Source organism: Gossypium hirsutum, chromosome D12, assembly GCF_007990345.1.
Source record: "Gossypium hirsutum isolate 1008001.06 chromosome D12, Gossypium_hirsutum_v2.1, whole genome shotgun sequence".
Lineage (NCBI taxonomy): Eukaryota > Viridiplantae > Streptophyta > Magnoliopsida > Malvales > Malvaceae > Gossypium > Gossypium hirsutum.
In genome coordinates, this window is record NC_053448.1 from 44,060,345 (window position 1) to 44,087,760 (window position 27,416).

Below are 27,416 nucleotides of genomic sequence, written 5' to 3' on the forward strand. Positions count from 1 at the left end.
GAAAGGCTGTGGGTTGCAAGTGGATTTTCAAACTCAAAAGAAAATCAGATGGCACCATCGCTCGTTACAAAGGTCGTCTAGTTGTCAAAGGCTACCTTCAAGAGGCAGGTATTGATTTTCAAGATACTTTTAGTCCGGTTGTCAAGCCGACAACTATTCAGGTTGTGTTGACATTGGCTGTTGCATTTGGGTGGCAACTTCGACAAGTTGATATTAATAACGCCTTTCTCAATGGGGATTTGGCTGAAGAAATTTACATGACACAACCATCTGGTTTTGAGCAGACCCGTAGTGATGGTGGAGTGTTAGTATGCAGGTTAAAGAAAGCTCTTTACGGCCTTAAGCAGGCTCCAAGAGCATGGTTTTCTAAGCTATGTGAATTTTTGCTTAACTCACAGTTTGTCCATACTAAGTCGGATGCTTCCCTTTTTGTGAAGAAGGTGGAAGGAGTACTATTGTACGTGCTCGTGTATGTCGATGATATAATAATCACTGGGAATCATCAGCAAAGTATTGATAGCTTTGTGGCAACGTTAGATGCTCAGTTTGCTTTAAAAGATTTGGGGCCTCTTGGTTATTTTCTAGGTGTTGAGGTGACCACTACCACTGATGGTTTATATTTAAGTCAGTCAAAGTATATTTTTGACATACTAAAGAAAGCCAAGATGGATCAAGCAAACAGTTCTCCCACTCCAATGGTTTCTACTTCGAAATTGTCTCAGTCTAGTGGTTGTGCTATTGAGAATGAAGCTGAATATCGAAGTATCGTAGGAGCACTTCAATATGTGGTTATAACCAGGCCAGGCATTACCTTTGCCGTAAACAAAGTGTGTCAATTTATGCATCGACCTCTTGATCAACATTTTCAAGCGGTCAAGCGTATTCTTCGGTATCTTCAGGGTACTATTGACTATGGCCTTCGATTCACAAAGGCTCATGCACTGGATGTGGTTGGCTACTCAGATGCGAATTGGGGATCTGATATCGATGACCGGAGGTCTACTACAGGCTTTTGTGTTTTTCTTGGTGGTAATCCGGTTGCATGGGGCTCAAAGAAATAGCCAACTGTCTTCAGGTCCACAGCAGAGGCAGAATATCGGGGGCTAGCTCACACGGTTACAGAAGTGGTTTGGTTAGAGTCGCTTTTGTCAGAACTGCATGTTTCACCCTTGAAGAAACCCACGGTATGGTGTGATAGCTCAAGGGCAGTTGCTGTGTCTGCAAATCCAGTTCTGCATTCAAAATTTAAACATGTAGAATTGGACCTTTACTTTGTTCGAGAGAAGGTAGCAGATGGAAAACTTGTTGTAGGGCACATTCCAGCACATGAACAAATTGCTGATGTGTTTACTAAACCTTTGTCAGCTTCTCTGTTTACTAAGTTCAGGTCTTATCTTAAGGTAGTTCGAAACATTCTGCTTAGATGGTGTTCTTAGTAGTAGTTGAGGAAGTTGGTGGAATATTAGAGTATTCAGGTAGTTATGATAGTTAGTAGTTAAGGATGGTAGTTATGGTTGTTAATAATTGTATTATAAATAGTGGGGTTTACGTTACTATAAAAGCATGAAGAAATAACAGTTCTTTCAGTAATAGTGTACTGTCCTTGTTTTGTTGAGCAGTTTCTTAATAATTAATGATTGGTGCAGCATAGCAGATTTTTAATTCGAGCAAATAAAAAAGGAAATGGAGAATATCGACATTGATGGGATCTTGAAGGAGCTTCCAAATGATGGTCGTATAGCCAAAACCAAAATCGTTTGCACCCTAAATCCGGAATCGTGATTTTGTACACATGATTGAGAAGCTGCTGAGGGCCGACATGAATGTTGCTCGCTTCAATTTCTCCCATGGTAGCCATGAATATCACTAGAAGACCTTGAACAATCTCGAAAAATTTTATCATTTTATTTATTTTTGTGTTAAAGGGGAATAAAAGAAAATAATAAATAATGGGGTTATGAAGCAATTAACCCATTTAAAGTTTGGCGTCGCCACACTTAGGGGCACCTTAAAGCCTTTTTTCAGCTGCCAACCAGAACAGGAAATTTACATATTAAGTCCCTAAATATTTTAGGTCATCACATTTCAATCTGATATCGCCAATTTGTCAAGCGACACTGCCAAAACACTGTAACAAATATCTATTTTCGTAATTAATATGTTTTCCATACATTTTTCGTAATTAATTATTTTTTATATTATTTAGGTAAAAAAGTCAAAAGCGTTATTCCAAACTTCAAAGCAGACATAAAATCATTACTCTAAGGGATGAATTCGATAGGGTTTATTGAAATTCTTTTTAAAACAATTCAATCAATTAATTTTATATATGTACCCACTAAAGCAAGTCCAATGACTAATTTTTCGCATTCTGTAGGTTCAATAAGGGGACAGACATTGGTTATAAATTTTAAAATTGTTCTATACCCAGGATAAGAATCAAACCAATAACCAATTGATATAATCCAATTGTTCTCACATAGTTCTCGTAATTAATTATATATTTAATCTTATATATTTTATCGAATATATAATTACATTAAGTCTTAATTGATATAATCCAATAAACTTAATAATAATTGGTTAAGTAGGTTAAACAAAATTCTTCCAAATACGAGATATACGACTAGAAGTCCATTTAAATTTAAATTGAAAATTGATGTATCATAAATATTTAAAAGAATACATATAACATAAATATTAAGTTTTCACATGGACAAAATTTGCTATTATTTTATGTATTTTGAGTATCTTTATATTTTAATTTGTTGAATTAAATTTTTAAAATTCAAACAATACAAATAAAAAATAAAGATTAATTTCACGATTAATAAAAAAAATATTTTCACTTAAATTTAATTTTTTAATAAAAATAGAATATAACATTTAAAATTAAATTTGACGATAATGACATCATTTATATTATAAAAGTAATTTTAGTTAAAAATTAACTTAATCAAGTATTAAGGGAAAGCAAATCATTAATGGATAAAAATGGATTTGTCTTCCTTACCTACGTATTCGTGATTCAAATTCAATGCATTAAACTCTGAATTCTTTCCATTTTTTCTCAGTGAAGTAAATTAGAATGCCAGCTACTAATAAAAAGAATCATAAATTCATGCCTTTTTCCTTCTCTTGAGTTCCAATTCATTATAGAGAAAACCAATGTCAGAAATATCAAATCTATGGGGTGGTACGTTTGACATTACCCTGGAAATGGAAGATCAAAGCATCGAAAGTGGCCACCGCCACTACTATGACAGATCTGCCTATCAATCACCATTGGAAGACGAAGTGAAGCAAGGCTGGTTATTAAGACCGGCCATGGATATGGAAATGAAAAGGAAGAAGAAGAAACGTTGCTTCAACATTAATCCCACCGTGTTGATCAGAACCCTGGTAGTGGTTGCCGTGTTAGCCGGGTTTGTAGCCCTTGTCGCTTTTCTAGCAACTCGCCGTCACCACCACCGTCCACCTCCCGTTCAGGACAACTACACCATTGCTCTTCAACGTGCCCTTATGTTCTTTAATGCTCAAAGATGTATGTTGTTGTTTCTCCTTTCTTTGTCCTAGTACATTGAACCAGGGTAGAAGTAGACGTTATTTTTAATGGGGTTTGGTCAAATTTCTTAAGTTTTTACTCTTATTGTTGATCCATCAATGTTTGTTTCTTTTTTAGCTGGAAAACTCCCTGCAAATAACCATGTTTCATGGCGGGGTGATTCGTGCTTGGACGATGGCAATGGATACTTGAACGGGCTAGAAGGCGGCTACTACGACGGCGGGGATGCGGTCAAGTACAGTTTTCCTGCATCTTTTGCAATGACCATGTTGAGTTGGAGTGTATTGGAGTATAGTGCAAAATATGAAACTGCCGGAGAGCTTAACCATGTCAAGGACATAATCAGATGGGGCACGGATTACTTATTGAAGACATTCAATTCATCTGCAGATACAATAGACAAGATTGTTTTACAAGTTGGAAAAAATTCTTCAGAGAACTGTTGGATACGTCCCGAGAGCATTAATTACCCAAGGCCTGTAATACCATGTTCTACCTGTCCAGCTTTAGCTGCAGAAATGGCTGCTGCCTTAGCTGCTGCATCAATTGTTTTCAAAGATGATCATAAATACTCGAAGAAATTAGTCCACGGAGCGGATATACTCTTTAAGTTCGCTACGAAAGGGGAAGGCGAACGGTATGCCGGTGGTTCGGATCCCCCTTCGAATTTTTATAATTCGTCTGGTTTTTGGGATGAGTTTGTTTGGGGAGGAGCTTGGATGTATTGTGCAACAGGGAATTCTTCCTACATTGACCTTGTTACCAGCCCTGGTTTGGCGAAACATGCCGAGGCTTTTTGGGGAGGTCCCGATCATGGCGTACACGGTTGGGACAACAAGCATGCGGGTGCACAATTGCTTATGAGCCGGCTGAGGATGTTCTTAGATTTCGGCTATCCATACGAAGAAATGTTGAAGAACTTTCACGAGCAGATCTGTGAAATCATTTGTTCTTACCTTCCAGGGTCTCACAATTTCAAGAGGACGAATGGTGGCCTAATAGAACTAAACCATGGTAAGCCTAAACCTCTTCAATACGTCACGAATGCAGCTTTCTTGGCCACGTTATACGCCGATTACCTCGAAGCTACATTGACACCGGGATGGCAGTGCGGGGCTAAGTTTTATCCGAAAGATGCATTTCGGGACTTTGCGAAGACACAGATCGATTACATCCTGGGGAGGAATCTGCGGCACATGAGTTACGTTGTAGGATTTAGTGATCATTTCCCTCAGTATGTGCACCACAAAGGTGCATCGATTCCCGGCTACATCAAGCATCAAAGCTGTCAAGAGGGATTGCGATGGAAGGAGAGTAAAAAGCCGAATCCAAATACGATTGTTGGAGCCATGGTTGGTGGACCTGATAAGCACGATGGTTTTCAAGACAACAGGTCCAATTACAATTTCACCGAACCAACCATTGCTGGCAATGCAGGTTTGGTTGCAGCATTGGTGGCTTTGTCGGATGGAAGTAAAACCGGGATAGACAAGAACACCATGTTCTATGCCATCCCTCCATTTTCTATGCCTCGACCGCCACGGCCACTGGTCGGGAAACCATGACATATGTATGCTTTGGGCAGCAAGTGAATTTAGTGCATAGAAATTTGCTAGTAAACTTAAGAGGACTAGGGAGTTTAGTGTTTGAAAGTACAGTTTCAAAAGTTTAATGCTCCCTACAAAATTTCTTCAATTTCTTTTTGTTCTTCGAAGATTTTTCATTACATCGATATTATTATTGAATAATCCTTGTAGTATCCGTTCATATCTACTCTTTTTAAGAGTATATCTAGAACTACTCATAATCTCTCTTCAATCCATAAATAAGAGAATAATGCACTTTAGCGCACTCTAACCGACGTTCTTTTGCATTGACAATAATGCCTATACCAATTGAGTTAAGGCTCAATTGATGATAGATATCGATATTATATATATAGTTGTTAAAGTTTGGTATGAGTTTCAAATTTTGTTTAAATTTTAAATTTATCCATATTTGTAAATAGTTTACCTAAATTGTTTAGGTGTTCTATTATATTTTAGATGGTCAAAGTTTACTTGGAATCCCTATACTATCATGCAAAGTTTATTTTAGTTTCTCCTAAAAATTGCTTTAGGTTTTTTTTTTTTACATTGAAAATTTATTCATATCATAACACCGTTACAATTTACCGTTCATTTGCACAAATATATCATACCCAATTTATTTATACATAATCCGACCTGACTCATTAATAAACCCAACCATCTCAAAATAAATTCATATATAAAGCAAATTTTAATAGAGACTCTTTAGTAGACCTTAACCTATATTTATATAGGTCAAGTCTTTAAGCTTAAGCAAATAACCTCAATGAAATCTCTCGATAAGTAACTTGTATTAGGAAAAATAAGAATTCTGTTAGCAAATTCCTTCTTCCTTTAATTATTTATTCAAACTAAAATACATTTTGAGTAAATTATACCTAAAGTCACTAAATTACTAGTAAATTTACGTTTTGATCATTCAACTTCAAAAAGTTACAAAATAATTATTGAACGATTCAAAACTTTTCATTTTAAGTCAATGAGCCATTAAAATCACTTCTATATAGCCTTATTTGTTCGCATCGTCTGCACTAATTGAAAATTTTCATCCCATTCTCTTCTGTTATTTTGTTTTTTTTTCATGAAATAATTTTGAATGTCACAGATTTGCGAACTAAAATTCAAACAACTTTTTTTTTTATCTCCGACATTGACTAGTAGATTGACTTGGATCTAAGATATGTTCTTCTATTCATCGATGGGTACTGATCTATCATATTGATCGTTGAATCATTGCTTAAAGCTCGCTAGCAAAACTTTTTTAAAAAAAATTAACATCCCAATGACTTAAATAGAAACTTTTGAATAGTTGAGTGACTTAAATGAAAACTTTAGCATAATTTAGTGACTATTTTGTAATTTTGAAGTTGAATGACTAAAACGTAAACTTAATAATAATTTAGTGACCTTAAATGTAGTTTACCCATACTTTTTGTTGCCTCAATTGTTTTATGCACATAATTTGATAAGAAATACATAACTATAATATTATGTTGTTTTTGAACTGTATTTATTATCTTAGATGTGACTTAAGTTTAAGTAACGCTAGTCACGTTTGTTGTTTTGGCCTTCCCCAGTTATTATAATTCATAAAAAAAACTATTACATCGTTTTTGTTATTATTATAATAATAATTACTTTTTTTTCTTAACTTTCCATTCTTCTCCTTTTATTTTTTTTCCTTTTCTTTAACATATATATATATATTTGCTTTAATCATTTATCCAATCTAAGGGATAGTTTAGCAATACTTTTGAAAAGTGCCAGTGAAAAAATACTTTTGATAAGTGTTTTTGAAAAATTTAGTTTAAAATTTGAGTGTTTAGTATTACTGTCAAAAGATACTTTTGAGAAATCAAATATCTATTTTAGACATGTTATTATCAAGTAACAAATATGCATTTAAATAATATTTAAATTAGTTAATATTATTATATTTCAGAATATAAAAAATTATTATAATTTGTTGTTAATATTTTAATATATGAAATATAAATTTTAAATATTTTTAAGCAATAAATATTAATTATTTATAAAATTTAATTAGAATATATAAACTATATTTTAAATATTTAAATATAACTATTAAATATTTTTAATTAAAAATTTGAAAAAATATTTTTTATTTTTAATTAATAATTTTACTATATTTATAATTAAGTACAAAAAAAGAATATAACTTTTCTTCCAAAAATATTTTTGGAGTAGAAGTATTTTTTTTCAGCATTAATAAACGTGGTAAATTATATATTTTGAATGAACCAAAAAAAAAAAAAACCCCACTATTAAGCTATCCGGATTCCGGTGAGTTAGGTTTTCTCCCCAACGTTCAAATTTAAAATCAGTGGCACCATCGTAATTATCATCACATCAAACTCATATTCCACCAGAAAGAAAAGAATAAATAATTTCGAAAAGGAAAGTAAACCAGAAAAAGAAAGAAAAAGGAATTCCCTCTCTCTGTAAAGTATAAAACAATATATCTTTCCTTAGCTTCGGCCCAACGTCTCTCCCGATCCAATAATACGAATAACGTTCCAAAAACCCTCTTCCCCTTCCACTCTCTCTCTCTCTGTCATTTTCTCAAACAACTGATCGGTTCTTTCCGAAAATCGTACGCCGTATTTCACCAGCCAATTAATCAGTGATTCGGTCGGATTGACTGAAAAAAATAAACAAGCGAAGATGTCTCTTAGACCGAGCGCGAGGACCGAGGTTCGACGGAACCGATACAAGGTGGCGGTTGATGCGGAGGAAGGTCGGCGGAGGAGAGAAGACAACATGGTGGAGATCCGGAAGAACAAGAGAGAAGAGAACCTTCTAAAAAAGCGTCGCGAAGGACTTCTTGCTCAACAACCGCAACCGCAGCAACAGCAGATGTTATCTTCCGGCGTTGGTTCCGAGAATAAGGTATATTCTACTGATTAATCGATTTGACCCGTTGCGTCGTGACTGATAACTAGGGTTAATTAGGTTTTGTTCATGAATACTTTTTTTGCAGTGTTAATCGTGTTTTGAAATATGAATTGCTGATTAGTAGGTAGCTCAAGCTGTATTAATCAAATGGGGAGGAATGTTTGTTTAATTTATCGATTGTAGTAAGCCTCAAGAAGAAAATTGATAATGGATATTGCATTAAAAAATGTTTCTGGTATTTTTATTATCTAATTGCAGTTAGAAAGTCTTCCGGCTATGGTTGTGGGCGTTTGGTCTGATGACAAGAATGCACAGCTTGAGGCAACCACTCAATTCCGAAAGCTGCTATCAATAGGTTGATTAATTTGCTCTTATGTTTCCCCTTTCTGACATCGTTTTTTGTTAGAAATTTGAGTTTTACTCTTAGTTTATGTGCAGAACGTAGTCCTCCAATCAATGAAGTTGTACAAGCAGGTGTTGTTCCTCGCTTTGTTGAGTTCCTTAATAGGGATGACTTCCCTCAGCTTCAGGTGTGATATTTTGTTTCTGGAGTTACTAAGATTTTGCTCAATCTCTTTTTTTTTTTTGTTTTAATTTTGTTTTTATTGTTTTATCCTTTTGTTTTGTAGTTCGAGGCAGCTTGGGCTCTCACAAATATTGCTTCAGGAACATCAGACAATACCAGAGTTGTAATTGATCATGGAGCTGTCCCTATATTTGTTAAACTCCTAGATTCTCCAACGGATGACGTACGCGAACAGGTAAATACTGCAGTTTGCAAGTGATCTTCTATTCATTAACACATTTTATTTGCACTTCTCTTATGGTTCATTGTTCTTTTGGAATTACAGGCTGTTTGGGCATTGGGGAATGTTGCTGGAGACTCTCCTAAATGCCGTGACCTGGTCCTTGGCCATGGGGGCTTAGTGCCTCTTTTGGCACAATTTAATGAGCATGCAAAGCTCTCTATGTTGCGAAATGCTACCTGGACTTTGTCAAACTTCTGCAGGGGCAAGCCACAACCTTCGTTTGAGCAGGTTGGACTTTCTGATGATGACTTGTTCCAGTTATGACCCTTTTTCTGATGAGGAACTTTTCTAATACATGGTGCTTTTGAAATATGATAAGCAGACAAAGCCAGCTTTGCCAGCTCTTGAGCGCCTTATCAATTCAAATGATGAGGAAGTCTTGACAGATGCATGCTGGGCTCTGTCTTATCTCTCAGACGGTACTAATGACAAAATCCAAGCTGTTATTGAGGCAGGTGTATGCCCACGACTTATTGAGCTCTTGCTGTAAGTGATGGACTTCTTTGCCTTTCTGAAATTGACGTGTTTTTTTTTCTATGTTTATTTCTCCTAGTGGTTCCTTGTGAATTCTGGTTGTTTTGAGTATTTTCTCACTCATCCTCCCTCTTCTTGTTAGTCATCCATCCCCAACGGTCCTCATTCCTGCCCTTCGCACAGTTGGAAATATTGTTACAGGGGATGATATGCAGACTCAGGTACAGAATATTTCCTGACAATGTATATTACTTTCTCAACAGTTATTTCAATTGCATTCCCTTGAGATATGGTTTGTGATTATCCTTGTTCTTGTACACAACTTATTATAATGTATTTTGACTCATCCTAACGCTTCTTTGTGGTTAAACCTTCTGGGGGGCAGTGCTGATATTTTTTATTAGGATTATTTTGACAGATTGTCTCTACACATTAATGCAGATCTAATACTCTGTTCTGCTAGGTAGATGTACATGACTTTTGTTTGATAAATACAGCAAGTGATGCGTAACATCTAATGTGCCAGTGTGCTCATTGCAACTCTGATTTTGAGTGTTGGTCCTTAACGTGTGTTTATCCCATTTTATCATGTCAATGAATTTCTGAAGATTTTAGAGTTTTAAATGAAGATTTACTATTGAGTATTATTTCTGAAGACTTGAAACCTTTTACATGGTTTTCAATTGACTTTTAAGTTGGACATGCACATAGAAAATTTTCTGTGAATAACATTGAACTTCAAATATTTTCCTTCTAGAAGAATCTAGATATTAGAAAATTTGTAATGTAAAAATTGCTGACTAGGCAAAAATTGTACATCTTATCATATTATCCATGCATAATTTGTTTTTGGTGTATTTTTTCTCATGGTTAATTGGCATATTGTGAGATAAATCGTAGTTTATGTCTTAAATATACATTTGATCAGACAGAATAATCAGTGTAAGTGATATAAGTTATAACGTCACCTGCTTCTATTTCGAATACAATTATTATTATTTTTTCAATTCACTGCTTTAGGTTGCCTCTTTCTGCATTGCTCTGATTCTTTATGTTGTTACCCCGTTCAGTGCATTATTGGCCACCAAGCTCTTCCCTGCCTCTTGAACCTGTTGACAAATACCTACAAGAAGAGTATCAAGAAGGAAGCTTGCTGGACCATCTCAAACATCACCGCTGGAAATGTAGATCAGATACAGGTAAGCCAATCATAGAGTATGACAAATCTATAGTTTGATGGTCTGCTGCAAAGTTTAAAAAGTAAAAGTTTTTAGTTTTCAATTGTAGCATTTTCATCCTATTTGAATGGATATCCATTGGATCATGAGTTTTGAAAATCTTTTGCAGGCTGTAATTGAGGCTGGGATTATTGCCCCTCTAGTCCATCTCCTTCAAAATGCCGAGTTTGAGATCAAGAAAGAAGCTGCTTGGGCAATTTCAAATGCTACATCTGGTGGTACCCATGAACAAATAAAGTATATTCCCTTTGCCATAATCATTCTGGTGGTACCCATGAACAATTTGTTCTAAGTTACTAACTTCCTGTCTTGTTTGCCAGGTTTTTGGTGAGCCAAGGTTGCATTAAGCCATTATGTGATCTTCTGAACTGTCCTGACCCAAGAATTGTCACGGTTTGTTTAGAAGGTCTTGAAAACATTTTGAAGGTTGGTGAAGCAGAGAAAAATCTGGGTCACACTGGAGACGTCAATCTCTATGCCCAGTTAATTGATGATGCTGAGGGATTGGAAAAGATTGAAAGCCTCCAAAGTCATGACAACAATGAAATATACGAGAAGGCAGTGAAGATTCTTGAAACTTATTGGGTGGAGGATGAGGACGAGCCTTTACCCCCTGGTGATGCTGCACAATCTGGGCTCCAATTTGGAGGCAATCAACTTCCTGTCCCCTCTGGTGGATTCAATTTCAATTGAAGGTATGAATTTCATTTAAACCCCATAGCTCTCATTGCATCTCTTCTTCATGCTCTACTCGAAATGTTCAGATAGGTCTCTATATCTAGGGAGTGGATATGTGAATAATTTGGCTGTGCCATGCTTTATAAAGAAATGCTTTTGTGAAAAAGAGCTTTTGACTTAATTGCCTAGATTGCATTAGTTTGTGATTTGCATCTGGAATTGGTCACATGCCGCTTGTGGCTAGTGATTCAGTTTTGGTGCTGCTGGGTCTAATTGCTTAGAAAGTGTATATCTTGGCCGTCTACTTTCGAATTTGCAGGAAGCTTGGTTGGAGTGGAATGAAACTCAGTGGTCAGTACTTTCTTGGTGTTTCTCGGAATTCACATATCGTTCAAGTAATGCATAAGTATGTCCTCAAGAAGTCGTCAAATAAAGACAAGGTGGTAAAGACGCTTGAAGAGTCCAGAAGCCGTACAAATATTTATTTTTTCTACTTTATCTTTGCAGTAGTTCATTCTTTTTCAGCATCGTAATACTTGGATGCAAGGGTCGAGGCATGCAGCTCCATGTCCTACCTTCTGCTTTTTTCCCTTGTTTTATATCAGTTTACTTTCTTCATTAAAGGTCTTCTTTTAAAAAAAAAAAAACTTTTAGATATTTCATTTTAGTAATAGTTGTGGAGTTACTATTTTGGTCTTTCCGATCAGTTTTGAGGAAGAAAAAGAAAATTTGATCTTTTACGGTAATGCATCATTATCGAAAACCAGAAGGATGCTTTTGGAGTTAGAACTACAGTGTTTGTTAAATAGAATTAGTTTTATTCCTATATTTTATACCCACTTTCGTTAATTGCATCTTAACTTACTCTTTTGCATGAACAAGGTAAAAAATTTGACCTTTGAATCTTTATTTTTTCAAAAAATTTAATTTGAAGATTGGACCTAGTTTCAAAAATATTGCTTTCCCTTTGTGTTAGAGCAATCCAGGGTCGGTAAATAGGGATCGTAACAACTGGGTTTTTATTTGCTCCCCTTGATATCGGCTCAAGTTTTATATCTTTCATCTCAATTTTTTTGTGAATTTGTATGAATTTAACCAAAAGAAAATTCAACTCACTCTTTGTTCAGAAAATCTTATAAAAATTAAAAATATTTATTTAAAATAGTTAAAAACTTGTCCCATTACACCCTCCAATTCGATTTACTTTTTGCATGTTTAACTTTTGTATCTTTGGGGTCATTACATTTTTAGTATATATTAGCGGTAACTTTACTAAAACGTAATGACAAAACTACCCACGTCGTAGCCTTTTGGAAAAGTTTGTGATGAGGCTAATTACGTAAAATTATGGACGGTTGGAACTATCCCAAAAATGAGCCATCATCTTGCATGGAAGGAACCAGGAAATTGAACAAAGATTGTACATGTTTGGATGTTTTACACGCATCTTTTGATCACCTTCAACCTTTATTCCCAACAGTGCGACCATTGGCTAATAGAGTCATTTGGTTCAACAATCATCGGTGTGCGCTAAGCTGCCATCGATGAAAAGCCGAGTATCTTGTGTTGATGAAGACGACTGCGACTCATGTAGATTGGCGTATTGTTGGTGGAGAACAGCTGCGGAATTCGACAAATGCGTTAAGGTGAAGCTGGGATTTCCTAATGTTTCAATTCTAACGCCTAGGCTGAGACTACTTAGAGAGTTGGAGAGATTGGCTTTGGTTGCACCTGATGGACTAAATGAGCTTCAGCACAAGCTTCTCGAGTATCGCTCGGGTGATTTTTGGGTACCTACAGGAGGGATCAGAAAGGAAGATATGGATATTCCACCAGTTAACACAATTCTCTTGGTGGGATTTTCGGGTTCAGGCAAGAGCTCGCTTATAAATCTCATGTACAGTATTCTCGGTCGGTCCGGTCTAATACCCTTTGCTCAAACATCATCAGGTAACTTTCTGTTTGTATAATTTAAAAACTTTAGGTGCAGCAACAAGAGATTTTACAATTTTTACCTGCAGGAAGGTCCAATTACACAACCATGTACATGGAAGAACATAATGTCCTGAGATCAACCCGTAGCGGCTTCTGCATTTATGATTCGAGAGGGTTCGATTACCATAGTACAAGAGAAGCATCGGAGGAAATGTCGAGTTGGATGAGTGAGGGGATTCATCATAATCAACCATGCTTCAGATACAATGACCGTGCAACGACGGCAGACGATGCTGCCATGGAAAACGTTACGTTGAGATCGTCTTCGAACTTTTTGCAGAGAGAAGTGAATTGTGTGATGGTTGTAGCTAACATAGCACAGATTTACAAAGCTTTAAAAGCAGGAGACTTAAAGCCATTAGAGGCCACCAGACAGCTTTTCAGCTTCCCTGCTTTAAGAAAAAGCAGTAAGCTCTCTCTCTCAGTACTGTCTTTAACATACATACATACATGCATGCATGTCTTGACTAAGTCTCCATTCCAAATTATGTGTGGCTGCAGAGGAGAACCCTCTATTGATCTTAACACATGGTGATTTGTTATCGACTGAGGAGAGGATCGATGGCAGGATGAAGATATGCGAACATCTCGAAATATCGGAGACTAATGGAGTTTACGACATACTATGCCTCAATGAATATGGATTCCCAGTAGAAGAATCTGATCCAGTTTCAGCCTATGCCTTGACCGAAGCTGTATACAGGGCACTGCTCATCTCAGATAGAAGCCACTTTCCAAAGATGAAATTCAAGGACTGGGCAATGTTGATATTATTATGGCTAACGCGCTTCATTGGCTTTTGTTTTGCTTTCTTAGCTGATGTTTGTTCCAACCTTGGCAAGAAACAGAAACTGAGGAATGAATTTGATTCAAGACATTACAAGCTTAAACCATAATTTTCTTTTGAGTGAAAAAAACAGTGTTACAGTCACTAAAAATGTGTTTCTTTTAGGAGTTTAGCTTAGGAAAGTGATCTTGAGATTGATGATGACAGACTTTATGGTATAAATGTCTTTTAACCCATCTATTCTTTTAGGGCACGACCGTTATTATTGACGAAAGTGAACATTTGATTAATAAATTACAATTTATTGAAGAATGTATCGTTATGGTTAATGGTATGTGATTATTTTATACTCTGCCACCAGCCCCTCACCTCAAAAAATTATGCTTGAGCCCTCCATGAAAATTTTTCTAATATATAAAAATATTACGCATAATAAATATATATACACATAAAATTAGAAGTTTATATTTAAATGTCAACATTTCATTAGTAAAAAGTTTAAAGATAAACCCAAATACTTTAACAGGTGGTCCTTTTTAGTGTATACGAATTTATATAAAATCCTTGAAGCAATCATTAGTTGTAGACTTCGTATAATATTTGCAACTTTCTCTGTTTTTTTTATCCCTTGTTTTGCTCTGCTTCTCCCCTGCTGTAAACCCTCCAATTCCAATTCCAATTCCACCTTCACCTTCCTTTGATCAAACCTATTTAAGATGCATATTTTACATCAGAGACAGTTGAAGGAGGAAAACAAAAGATGTGTAGATTGTAAAACCACTAAAACCCCACTTTGGAGAGGTGGTCCTGCTGGTCCTAAGGTAAAAAAAAATTCATTTTACAACCATAATATGTATAGAATTTTGGTGTTTGCTGTGACTGACTTTTTGGGTTTTTGTTGCTTCATTTACAAACATGCAGTCTCTTTGCAATGCATGTGGGATTAGGCTCAGAAAGAAAAAGAGGGCAGCACTTCTTGGGTTGAACAGTGATAGTGGGAACATAACAGAAAAATATAAAACTAAAACTGGAATTGATGATGTTGGTCCAAGTGGGATCAAAATACAGGGAAGAGATATGAAGGTGCATCAAATAGTGGAAGACCAGAAATGGAAGATGAAGCTCAGAGAGGAAGAACAAGCAGCTTTTCTTTTAATGGCTTTATCTACTGGCTATTAACTGTGCTTAGGACCTGTTTAAGGCTTAGGAGAATATTTAAAAAAACCCAAAACCCCCATTGTTATTGCATCTGATGTAATCCATAATATGTATATATGGTATATATATTTGCTTATTGCTTCGTCTTTTGCCTTCTTTTCTAAAACTTGCTGGTTGTACTAGTGCCTACAATATAGATATAAATTTCTAAATTGCACTTGATTTTGGCTTTTTCTTTGATTCTCGATTTTTTTAAAAAATCCGATTTTATCAAATTGAAACCCATCAAAATCGGATTTTTTTTCTTTTTTGCAAACCCTAATTCTAGGGTAGCCTGGATAAGTGAAGATGACCAAAGATAAAAGAAAGTTTTGGCTTATGCTGTTTCAAGTTCTCGAAGTTTAAAGCAAATTCCAAGCAAACAGAGGAAGTTCCCCATGCTTCTAGGTGCCTCTGGCACCAACACCAAAAGCGATAACGCCACGAGGCACTATAAATGGATGCCACCTCAATTCATTCGTACACGTGTCTTCACAAAATTCTTGTCTTAATCCATCTCTTTTCTTCGTCCACCTTTGTCCATTTCATAATCTAAAATCTCAAGTGTGTTCCCTTTCTTACTCGACCAAACAAAGAAACCACACACCATAAACCAAGACAAAACAAAGCAATGATGCAATTTAGATTGGCAACAGCATCATCAAGATCGTATTTGGCAGTGCTTGCAGCCCAAAAACAGGGTCAGTTCCGAAGATTTGCCTCTGGAGCAGCCATTAAAGGAAGAACAGCTGACCCTACTATTCACTCTGGAGAACTTGAAGCTGGACCTGATGTTCACAGGGGTGAACCTCAGGTATCAAAGATTTTATCTTTTTTTTTTTGTTTTTGCTTTGTGCTTTGTATTGATTTGTTAAAAGTTACAACCTTTTTTTTAAAAAAAAATTACGTTGCAGGGTATAGAAAATCATCCAGATGACCATGGAGAGAAAGAACCCAAACCCGGTTCCGAAACGGATCCGGTAAAACAACCCAAGCTGCCGCATGAATCTTCTCCGAGGCTGAAGAGTTCGCCAGTGAATCATCCTTTGGAACCCAACGTTCAACAAAGGCGTACGGCTACTAGTGGTGCAGCACTGGACGACGTGAGCTGCGTGGGGATGGACGGTACGCCTTTGCCGGAGAGCAAAGGGAAGGAGGAAAGGGGAAAGAGAGAGGAAACGATGGATGACAAGGAGTATTTTAAGCATCACAAGGCTTCCCCGTTGTCGGAGATAGAGGTGGCGGATACTCGGAAGCCGATCACTAGAGCGACGGACGGGACGGCATCGGAAACGGAACAGAGTAAGGGAGAGAGGATAGGGTGGAGGGCGGAGCAGCTAGAGACGGCTGAAGAGACGCTGTTGAGGGCTACGAGGATTTGGAAGGAAAACGCGATGCGTGGCATTCCAGAGGCTCCGCATTCTAGGAGACTCAGAGAACTCCGTGGTGAATGGTTTTGATTTGCAAGTGAAGCCCAAGAAAGGGTAAATAAATGAAGCTAATGGCGTTGTTGCCCCCAAAAAACTCTGTAAAAGCTAACGCTGCAATCGTAATTTATGGTTTTCTTGTTTGAAAGGAGAATATTGGATGACGCCTCATTGAGTATCATAGCTCACGACACTTTTAGATGTATAACATCGTTCAGTGGTTAGATCACGACACTTTCAACCATTTCTTTGAGTACCATAGCTCACGGCTATGTATTCGATTGCCTTCTTATCGACTTACTTCATGGATGGTTAGGTACAAATACGTAGCCCATATAACCGTAGACTTGATTTTCCCAAGTTTTTTGTATGGTGTCATGAAATTAAGCTTTGCCTGTGGCAGTGGATCGATAACATCAGCAGTTATTTTCATATACTCTACCCAAAATCGTAGTGGCACATTCTTTGTATGTAACATGCTTTGGTAAGTCTGTCAAGTGTCGGTTCTTCTACTCAACAATTACATTTTTTGTGGGGTCGTCTGACAGTGTGGCTATCTTCGCATATTCTTTAGACGTTATCTGTATAAAGGCATCGTAAATTTCGATCAAGTTCCTTTTCGACCATGTCTTTAATTGCTTTAAACTTCATTAAAACTTTTGATTTTTTTTCATGAAATCCATCCATACATATCTACAAAAATCATCAATAAAAGTGATCATGTACTTAAATCCATTAATTGATGGCTGCTTTACTAGTCCAAACACGTTTGAGTGTACCTATTTTAATAGTAATTCGGCTCAACAGCTTGGCTTGCATTAGGGTAGTTAATGTGTCTTTCCATATTGACAATCGACACAAACTACAGCATCGACTTTAGTTTTACATAACTCATGTGATCAAGCCTTGTGTGCCTTACATTTTTCAAGTTGATTATGTGGACATTGTGTAGATTGACTTCAATTGCCTTCTTTCCACGATTGGTGTATTGATGAGTTTTTATTTCTGACGTCGTCAGGCCTGAAAACTACGTAACTTCTATCTGATATGAGTTGTGATATTGGAACAGATTTTTCTTCATTTCTAATACATGATACATATTTTGTAACTTCACCTTATGTGGACTGGAATGAGGGTACCAATATTGATAGCTTAGAATAGTTGGCAGTAACCCAATTCTTCTTCATTTGTTATCTCCAGTGTTATGATTAAAACAATCAGAGTTAATTATCCAATCATTTTGATAGTTGATCGAATTATTCTCTACCATCGTTAGAGCATTTCTAGCTGTGGCTCCTCAACCATAACCATTCAAGTATTATTAGCGCTTACAACATTTAAGTCTTGGAGACTTCCGCAAATGGGTATTCTATATGAAGACCATATGTAACAACCAAGGGGATTCGAAAGTACGAATCACCCCAAGTATGTGTGTAAACTAAAGAAAGTACTCTATGGATTAAAACATGCACCGAGAGCCTAGTATAGTAAGTTCGCAGATTTTTTGTGCAAAGTGGTTAATCAACAGCACCAGCAGACTCAAGCCTATTCGTGAAAGCTCGTGATGGAAGAATATCAATAGCATTTCTGTAAGTGGATGATGTTATTGTCATTGGAAATGATGGATTGAGATTTATCAGATACAAGCTAATCTCTCAACAATATTTTAGACCAAAGAACTCTGAGAATTGAAGCATTTCTTAGGGCTTAAGATAGGACAAATAAGGGAGGTTTGTTCCTAGGTCCGCAAAAACATGCAAGATTGTAAATAAAATATGGGATGCATGAACGAGTAGGCGTACGTGTACCGGGGTTATGAATCAATCCAAAAATAATTATAATATAAGTCGAGTTGTAATACTTATAGCCTTGTAATGGAACAACTGAACATTCTAAGGACCAAATCCAAAAGAGTTCAAGGGTTGAGTGATTCTTAAGAAACGACCATGAAGCCAAAAAGTTTAACTACTACTTGTTAAGTCTTATATTACAACAATTCATAACTCTAATTGATTATTAACAATTCAATAGACAACAACAACAGGTTGGTTTTCATGTTGCTAATTAGTCTTTGGACTAGGGATTAAAAATTTTAACTTTTTAATTGGTTCATTTTTTACCTCTTGGTCACCACTTTATCAAATTAAACGATTTAATCTGATTTATCTCTCAATCTTCCTAAACTAATTCAGGACAATCAAATTGGTGTTCAATAGGATCTCCTCACTAAACTACGTTTTCCTTTAGAGATGTTAATTTTAAGTTTTGAAATTTATTCGATTTGGTCTAGTTTTTATAATTTATGCCCTATACAAAAACTAATCAAGCAACATTTCTATCAACCAATTACCATAAGTTTAGTTACACATCATCATTTCCATACAAGCAATATCCCTACATACATTCATAACATACATTAAAATAAGTATAAGGAATGGGGTCGAAGAAAGCTTATTAATTTCTTGATGGTTGCTTGAGGAGAATGAAGATGATAATAATGTGGGTGTAAAATATCATGAAAGTTCAGATTTTTAACTAAAAAAATGAAAATGAAGTTAAGCTATATTAAATGTTATAGATTAAAATGAAAATAAATAAATAAAAAGTTTCAAGGACTAATTAGCAATTAAGATCAAGCTACCGTAAAAACTGACTACCAACTAACACAACTAAATACTAGAAAAGTTTGAAACTAAACCCTAGAAAAATAGAGAAGAAGATTACTAGAAAGTTAAAAAATTATAGAAAAGTAAACCTCTCTTTTGTTCTCAGTCAAAAGCGGCTTTTAACCTATGATTATAACCAAAATGTTAGACTAGAATACCCTGGGCGCTATATTTTAATTGGGGTTGGTGTTGGATAAAAACTACCTCTGTAGTAAATTTTCCCCATCAAGCAATGATATCGTGACACCAGGCTTCGATGTCACGATACCCACTTCTCAATTTTGCGATATCATTGGAGCTTGCCTCTATTTCATTACTTCAATACCTTCAGGGATATCACGAATTTCATGGTATCGATGTCGCGATACCCACTTTGGATGACATTCTTCTCAATTTTGAGCTCTTATCGTCTCCCTAAACCAACTCAATCACATTGTTAGGTTTCTCATGACACGGTTGACAAATTTGGGTTTCAAAAGGGTGTAAAACTAAACAAAAATGTTTATTAATGCTTAAAGGTAAAAATCGACAAAAACATATAAAAATATTTAAATTACTTGAGAGTAAGTTTCTTAAGTGTATTGAAGAGTCTAATTTAATTTATTAAACTATGACAAATCAATGCAGAATTATAAGTTAATCTGAACACTAGTGGAGACCAATGTTAAATTGTGTGCAACTGAAAGAAAAGACTAAAATTAAAAAAATTCGCTTTTCATTTAAAAAAAAAAAGAACGTCTTAGAGATAATGTTGTGAAGAAACCACGATACCATCTATTGTGAACTTTTAAAGAAATCTCTAATTCCATATACAAACAAAATTTCTGACTTTTTTTTAATTTTCATGTTTCTTTTATTGTTTAGGTTCAAATTTGTAATTGTTCTTCTCAATATAATCGTCTTCATGATTTAAACTTACGTTCTTCTTTACGAGTACAATTTACTTTACTACTTATGTTCTTCTTTATGTGTATAATTTAATTTACCACTACACCCAATATTTATTGATATATTTATGTTTTTTTTTTCTTTCATCTTTTTTAATAAATGTATATTTAGTGCTTGGGTATACTAGATTTTGTATCAAACAAATATAATATTAATTTGAAACAAGAGATAATCATATTCTTCATATTAGGACCTACACTTTTAAGTAGTAGTCTTTTTTTTTAAAATTACAACTTTAAGTAAATTTAATATTACTTGCAATATATATTGGATGAGATTACTTGTAAAACTTATATCTATTTATCAGATTTGGTATTTGATTGACTTAATTTTTATGTACGAATAATCTTAGGGTATAAAAATTCATAATCTCCTAATTATTATAAAGTTTAACATATCATTTGGTGTTCGAGTTTGATTCTTTTTTTTTAATGTGATATTTATTATATTTTAAATACAGTTTGATAAGTGTGATTTAATTTGAAGTTAAATGTGACACCTCAATATCCAATATGGTTGTTAGATCTGAATGTGTGATGTTATAATATGCTGCGAAGCAACTCAAGCTAATTTAGTACTAATCACATAGTTCAATGAACAATTATTATATTAATCCATTTATTTATCCAAAATTTGTATACATATCCATACATAATGTATATGATCTTAATTTATCAAGGGATGGTTTGAAATAGTGATATTATCATTTTCTAATAGTTTAATGTCACATCAGTAATTTCATTCTTAATTTTAAGATTTTTATTTGGGTTTGATTTTTTCAGGATGAAAATCTTGATACAGCATTAAACTATTGGAAAAGGGACACAAATGATGTGGACTATTGTTCTGTACCATTATGGAAGAAGATTCGGATAAAATATGCACTTCCTCGGGAATGAAAAAAAATCGATCTACTTTCATTTGGTATTTTGGCTTAACCTTTTTGACTCCTCGATACTCAATCACATCCTCCCTTTTGACGATTGAATGCGCCCCTAGAGTCTCATATTTAGTAATTCCTAAACTCTTTCTTCTGTATCGAGGATCGTCAAAAAAAGCAAGAATACTTTTTCTACGGAAAATACCATTTATGGGTATTTCGATCGAGATACCGGAATGGGAATGCAGCATTCGCTCTTTCTCTTGGTATTGAATCAATTGAAATGGAATAATAAATCTATTTCTTCGTCTCTTTGCCAATAAATCAGCATTCTCGTGGAGAATAGCAGAATATATGAAATCACAATGCCCAGTACCTATTATTCAATTCAATTCTGAATAATCGCAAATCCTATCTTCTTTTTTATTCGAAAAATCCGAACTAAATAAGTTGTGTCTCACTTAATCATTATTCACTGAGAATCTAGAAATATATCTTCGTTCGGCAGAATGTTTCATGCAATTCTTTTCCCATTAACAATTTGTCTATTAAACTTAATTTAATTAAATCAATTAATAATCAATGGTTAATAAGCATTAGTAGAAACATATAATGGAATCCAACGGCTAGGATTGTTTCAATCCGCTAAATTTATTTTAATTATGGGATATTTGCATATTAAGACATGGAAAACAGGACCTACGGCAAAGCTCAAATCAAATCTCTTATTTATTCACTTATTTTAATTTAGCCCCTATACTCAATATCTTACTCACTTAATCACTAACTAATTTCATTTCTTAATTAACATGTATTTGATTCATAATTATTCGATCTAAACTTTTAGCTAACTCGATTTAATGAATTTTTCCCTACAACTAAATTTTACGACGCCATTGAAATACAGCTTGTTATATTTAGGGTTGATTTGATGAAAGTTAATAACTAATATTATGAATTAATTATGAATTTTCATCAAATCAATTCAAAAACCTAAAAAAAATAATATTATTATTTTCAAATATCAGGCCAATTTACCAATAAAAGTTTAATTTTTTATAAATTTACCGAAATGGGCCCGGTATTTTATTATTTACCGGAATGGGCCATTTTTCGGCAAATCGCGTCCACGTCAGCGCGATGTCAGGGGACGTGCCAGGAAATCGCGGCCACGTCAGGGCGCTTTGCTGATGTGGCAACAAATCGCGTCCATGAGGGGGCGATTTGTTGCCACGTCAGCAAAGCGCGCTGACGTGGCTGCGATTTTATAAAAAATTATAAAAAAATAAGCTTTTATTGGTAAATTGGCCAGTACAAATAACAAAAACAATAGCAAAAATAACAACGAAAACAACAGAAAAATAATAGCACCAAAACACTAGGAACAACAAGATAATTTTTATTAAAAAATAATTAATTTATTTGGGTCAGGCCCTAGCCAAAAACTTTTACCCGAGGCTCGATCCGTTTAGAAAACGGGCCTCATTTTTTATTCAAACACATTTTTTGAATTTATATTTTTATTCAAATCCTACTATTTTTTGGGAGAACCTTCGACCCAAGCTAGACAACCCGAGCCATGATCAGGTCAATAATCGGAAGTTCGTTCAATTTGTACTTTCTTGTTGATCTTTTTACCTATTGTTTGAATGCTTTTCTTTTTCTTTTTTCTTTTCCTTAAAAAGAATTCCTTTTTGCTATTAACCATCACCAATAGAAAATTTTTATCATCCGTTTTTAATCATTAATGTCATTATAATTAAAATTTATTTCATTATTTTTATTAATTGCTAATTTTGTAATTCTTATTTTTAAATCACTATGAATAATTGTGAAAGAACTTTTTGACCCTTTAAAATTTTGACTCTAATTTTTTTTTTTAATTTCTCTCAATTTATTTATTTTTTAACTTTATCGTCAATATGCTTTAGTCTTCCTTTTCACCTTCTTTTGAAATATCTTATTTAATTATTTGCAATGCTTCCTCTCAACACCAAAATTGAGAGGAAATTGAGAGGAAATTTGAGAGAGGATTAGTTTGTGAAAAGAAAAAGGGGTGGGGGTATTTATAGTTTTTTTTGGACCGTTGGGGGGGTAATCGTGGCCACGTCAGCGCGATTTCCTAGCACGTCCCCTGACGTCGCGCTGACGTGGACTCGACTTACCAGAAAAGGCCCATTCCAATAAGTAATAAAATACCGAGTCCATTTCAATAATTTTAAAAAAATGAACTTTTTTTTGGTAAATTGCCCCAAATATCATTTGTCAAATAACACAATATTATAATTAAAAAAAGGTGTCAGTACTAAATTAATTATTAAACCTTATTATAATAAGGATATTAATTGAGAAACCACTCAATCCCTAATAACATAGTTAATCATAATGGAGGGAAATGCTGATATTCACCGACACCTTATATATTTAAAACAGAACCCCCACAATCGTGTTTCTCTTTTAACTAATTATGTCTTGTCGGTGGCTGAATTGTATCAAGTTATGCCATGGTAATAAAGATAAAGATTAAGTTATGGTAGAGTGGTCCATCATTTAATTTTGTTCTTTCCTATAATTTGTTTGTTGCAAAGTTATAACATTTTGTTTTCTTTCAAAAACTATACCTTTTAGGTTTAGAAAATGTAAAGGAGAGTAAACCCTAAATAGCTGTAAATATTGCATTCTAGTCAATTAAGCTAAGCTCTAACAAAATGCTTTAAGTGGGTTTGGATGAGTGATTGGATACGATGCAGTACGTTCAGTTTATTTTTTTTATCTCACGCTACAGTATCGATATAATATCTAATCTCACCGTCACCGTTATTTTTACACTGACCGTAGTTAAACGCACCGCCCATCTAAACCCACCATTCATCTTAAAATTCTATCTTTATTACATTCATGCTTCTTAATCACTATCACAATTTCTTTTATTCCTAATTTTGTTTTTGTTTTTGTTTTGGTAAATTACAATAACAGGGCAAAACCCAACAATTAACACGACTAGCACGATTCGAACCCAGACCACAGTTGAAGTAATGAATATAACCTTAACCATCAGGTCATCACATGGATTAATATATAGAATTACGAGTAAGATTCGAACTATAAAATTTACAAATCGGATTTGAATCTAAAGAAGTAGGTAAGGATTTTAGTCCTTCTAAAATAAAAAAAAATTACAATTCAATTTTTCTCATAAATTATGAAATTATATGTTAATATATAGTAAAATTGTAGAAGGATACAACATTTTGTTTTTTTATCCAATTTTTTATTATTTTTTATTTTTGTAAAAGTTAATTCTTGTTTGTATAATGGCGCCATAGAAGATAAAATACGAAACAATGCTGCGGTCACCAATGCACATGTATTTCTTTTTCCTCTATCTTCTTCTCCATATCACTTCCCTTCCTTCTTCATATACCTTAACATTTAACCCTACCTTCTAAGCTTTTATTAGGTGAAAGAGCTCCAAATATGGCGTCGATTTATCCCATGCAACTGCTACTGGTAATTGCTGGTTTCATTTTGCGTCTCGCATTCCCTTTGGCTGCATCACCTACCATAACAACATCATCCCAAGGTGAAATCAAATGCGATACTTGCACACCTGTTGTTCTTCCACCGCCACCACCATCCCCTCCTGTGGTAATTGAGTGTCCACCACCTCCTGCTCCACCTTCTTATCCGCCGCCACTGCCACCAGCATCCCCGATGTGTCCTGCATGTCCTCCATGCAGCTTATGCCCTCCACCGTGCCCCGGATGCCCTCCACCACCTTGCAATGTATGTCGGGTTCCATCAACTTCAGGACCTCCTCCTCCACAGTTTGTAGGTGGCGGTGTTTATTCTCCGCCCAACGGCGCGGTTCCTTACTTCCCTCCACCTTCATATCATTGGGCTGGTTGCTCCAGACATTTGGAACTGAAGCTTTTCGTTCCCATCGTTCTTCTATTGCTGTCGGCCACTTTCAGCTTCTTCTAAGGGTTACCAAATTTCTACAATGGCAAATAATAATGAACTTCAATCACTAGCTAGGTCATGAAAAATAAGGTTGATTTCATCATATTAAGGAATGTTGCTTGTAGTAGTTTTTGCTTTTATCTTTAATCTCTTCCTTGTAATCTGTCGAAAAATATGAATATATAATTTTCCATGTGAATCATTTCTGCTTGTCAATACTCCATATTGCAATATGTCGATTAATTTTTTGTGGACAATCGAATATTTATATACATTATTATTGTTCATGGAATTGACATTCTTAGTAGACTCTATGCATACAAGACACGTGTACTTTTCTGGACTACTTGTTGGACTTCGTGGCCCTCACATGCGAACTTCTTAAGTATATATGTGAGCTAAGACCGCGAGCTTCTCTTGCGAGTACCCCGTGGCATGTGTGAGCTAAGACAACGAGCTCCCGTTGTTGACTTCTTACTGTAAAACTTGTGCATATCTATCCGGTAGGACTTAACCGGGTCACGGGTAGACGATCCAAACCTTATCTAATTCTTGAATTGATGATTATAAGTACATAACACAAGTTCTTCAACTTCAGTATAACCCATGTGTCCTTTTTTACAACTCATACATCACTTATTGAAGTAAATTAGTGCCAACACACATCATAACAGGTATTATATCAATGATTTTAACTCAGACAATTTTTAAAAATAATTACTGCCAACACACAGCACAACACCTATTATATCAATGATTCAAACTCAAATAATTTCTAAAAGAAAATAACCAATAAACTATAACTTGAAGTTATATACTCCAAAATTTATTACCAATGCCGAAGTTTCTAGCTGAAATTGCATAGGAATGACCAAGGTGGAATGGACTCCCAGATTCAGGAGACCTGGGGATTAGTTAATTAATTAATTTTATCAAGAAACATGGTTTATTAATGCAAGGCACTGATTCATATGACTAAACCCTAAAGTCTTAAGCTTAAATGATGCTGTTATTATTGCACATGCATACGTGAATTTTGATGGGATTTACAAAATTAATGTGGCATATAGAGATGGGAGCATTTGAGATTTTGGCTTCGGTGAGGCATGTGATGGCTTAAAAAGTTTTTTTTTTCAAGGTTTGATTTAGATGGACGGTGGTAGTGAGATTAAAATCAGCAGTGATACATGTGTTTAGATTCAATCACAATGATAGAAGTGAGGTGAAAGTATAAAACGACTATTGATGATATTAGATTAAAATAAGTATACTTATGATAAAAATTCAAAAAAATTGAAATTATATTTATTTAAACAATATATTATAAATTAAAATGATTATGAATTATAAAAAAATATATTTATATTAAAACGTTAAAAGTTATATTTATATTGATTAAAAAATATATTGATATTAGCCGTTTAAGTCTTAACTCGACTGACATGGTTATTGTTGTCAATGTAGGTAGATGTGGGTTCGAGCGCGTTGAAGTGTATTATCCTCCTATTTATGAGTTGGGGAGAGACTATGGATAGTTCTAAGGGTGGGTTTGGATGGGTGATTGAGTGCGGTGCAGTGCGTTTAGCTTACTTTTTGTCTCACGCTACAGTATCGCTACAGTATCTAATCTCACCGCCACCGCTATTTTTACACTAACTGCAGGTAAATACACCGCCCATCCAAACTCACCCTAAGTATTGTGTCAAAAAGAGCATAATGATTAGAGATTGTTTCAATATATATATTAATATTAAATGATGAGGGCAGAAGGGGATTACCCTTTCCATTGATTGCCCAATTTAGCTTACTTGGAGGGGGATTTCAATTAAATACTCGAGCATTGTCTGTAAATTAATTGACATTTGTTTGATTGTTTTCACTAAATAAGTGAGCAAACAGTATAGGACCAACGTCTCCATAAAATACCACGGACTACCGGCTCACAACAACAATTCTAGGTATTCATATTTGGACAGTAAATGGATTGAACATTGCTCCAACCTTACATCAATTGTGATTACGTCCCACAATCTCCGGTATCACCTTAACTTTTCTTTTTTCCTTTTTTGGTAATTTTCAAATTTGTTTATATTCGGGGCTTATAATTATCTCTTTTAATAATATTGTCTCTTAAGTTAGAATTTGGTTTCTTTCTTTAAGAGTACGGTTTATCATACCGCTACACTCAACACTTGGTGGTGATTTATTTGTGTTGAGGAAATTTTGATCATTCGAGGAGAAATCCACGAAATGTTGTTTGCTGAGGGCTGACGGATTTCCTCAA

At 34.9% G+C, this 27,416-nt stretch overlaps 6 protein-coding genes across 7 annotated transcripts; all 6 read left to right on the forward strand.

The window, feature by feature from the left end:
* Positions 1–3,168: 3,168 nt before the first annotated feature.
* Positions 3,169–5,260, forward strand: LOC107947554 (endoglucanase 9-like). 2 transcript variants are annotated; one of them, XM_016882172.2, is made up of 2 exons: positions 3,169–3,544; positions 3,683–5,260. In XM_016882172.2, exons 1-2 carry the CDS (start codon positions 3,169–3,171, stop codon positions 5,128–5,130), a joined length of 1,824 nt encoding a protein of 607 aa, XP_016737661.1. In that variant the 3' UTR covers positions 5,131–5,260.
* A 2,217-nt stretch (positions 5,261–7,477) lies between these two features.
* Positions 7,478–12,095, forward strand: LOC107946044 (importin subunit alpha). The gene is made up of 11 exons (XM_041106824.1): positions 7,478–8,064; positions 8,329–8,425; positions 8,509–8,600; positions 8,700–8,831; positions 8,922–9,107; positions 9,202–9,365; positions 9,496–9,574; positions 10,424–10,552; positions 10,701–10,828; positions 10,912–11,286; positions 11,589–12,095. The coding sequence occupies exons 1-10, from the start codon at positions 7,840–7,842 to the stop codon at positions 11,282–11,284; spliced, it is 1,605 nt and encodes a 534-aa protein (XP_040962758.1). The 5' UTR covers positions 7,478–7,839; the 3' UTR covers positions 11,285–11,286; positions 11,589–12,095.
* Positions 12,096–12,249: 154 nt separating this feature from the next.
* Positions 12,250–14,402, forward strand: LOC107946045 (uncharacterized). The gene is made up of 3 exons (XM_016880226.2): positions 12,250–13,219; positions 13,291–13,671; positions 13,766–14,402. Exons 1-3 carry the CDS (start codon positions 12,814–12,816, stop codon positions 14,158–14,160), a joined length of 1,182 nt encoding a protein of 393 aa, XP_016735715.1. The 5' UTR covers positions 12,250–12,813; the 3' UTR covers positions 14,161–14,402.
* A 120-nt stretch (positions 14,403–14,522) lies between these two features.
* LOC107946047 (GATA transcription factor 15) lies at positions 14,523–15,351 on the forward strand. Its single transcript, XM_016880228.2, has 2 exons — positions 14,523–14,872; positions 14,973–15,351. Exons 1-2 carry the CDS (start codon positions 14,768–14,770, stop codon positions 15,228–15,230), a joined length of 363 nt encoding a protein of 120 aa, XP_016735717.1. The 5' UTR covers positions 14,523–14,767; the 3' UTR covers positions 15,231–15,351.
* Positions 14,987–16,904, forward strand: LOC107946046 (uncharacterized). The gene is made up of 2 exons (XM_016880227.2): positions 14,987–16,062; positions 16,163–16,904. The coding sequence occupies exons 1-2, from the start codon at positions 15,880–15,882 to the stop codon at positions 16,706–16,708; spliced, it is 729 nt and encodes a 242-aa protein (XP_016735716.1). The 5' UTR covers positions 14,987–15,879; the 3' UTR covers positions 16,709–16,904.
* A 7,742-nt stretch (positions 16,905–24,646) lies between these two features.
* On the forward strand, positions 24,647–25,153 carry LOC107943189 (leucine-rich repeat extensin-like protein 3). The gene has a single exon (XM_016876935.1). The coding sequence runs from the start codon at positions 24,647–24,649 to the stop codon at positions 25,151–25,153; it is 507 nt and encodes a 168-aa protein (XP_016732424.1).
* Positions 25,154–27,416: the final 2,263 nt, after the last annotated feature.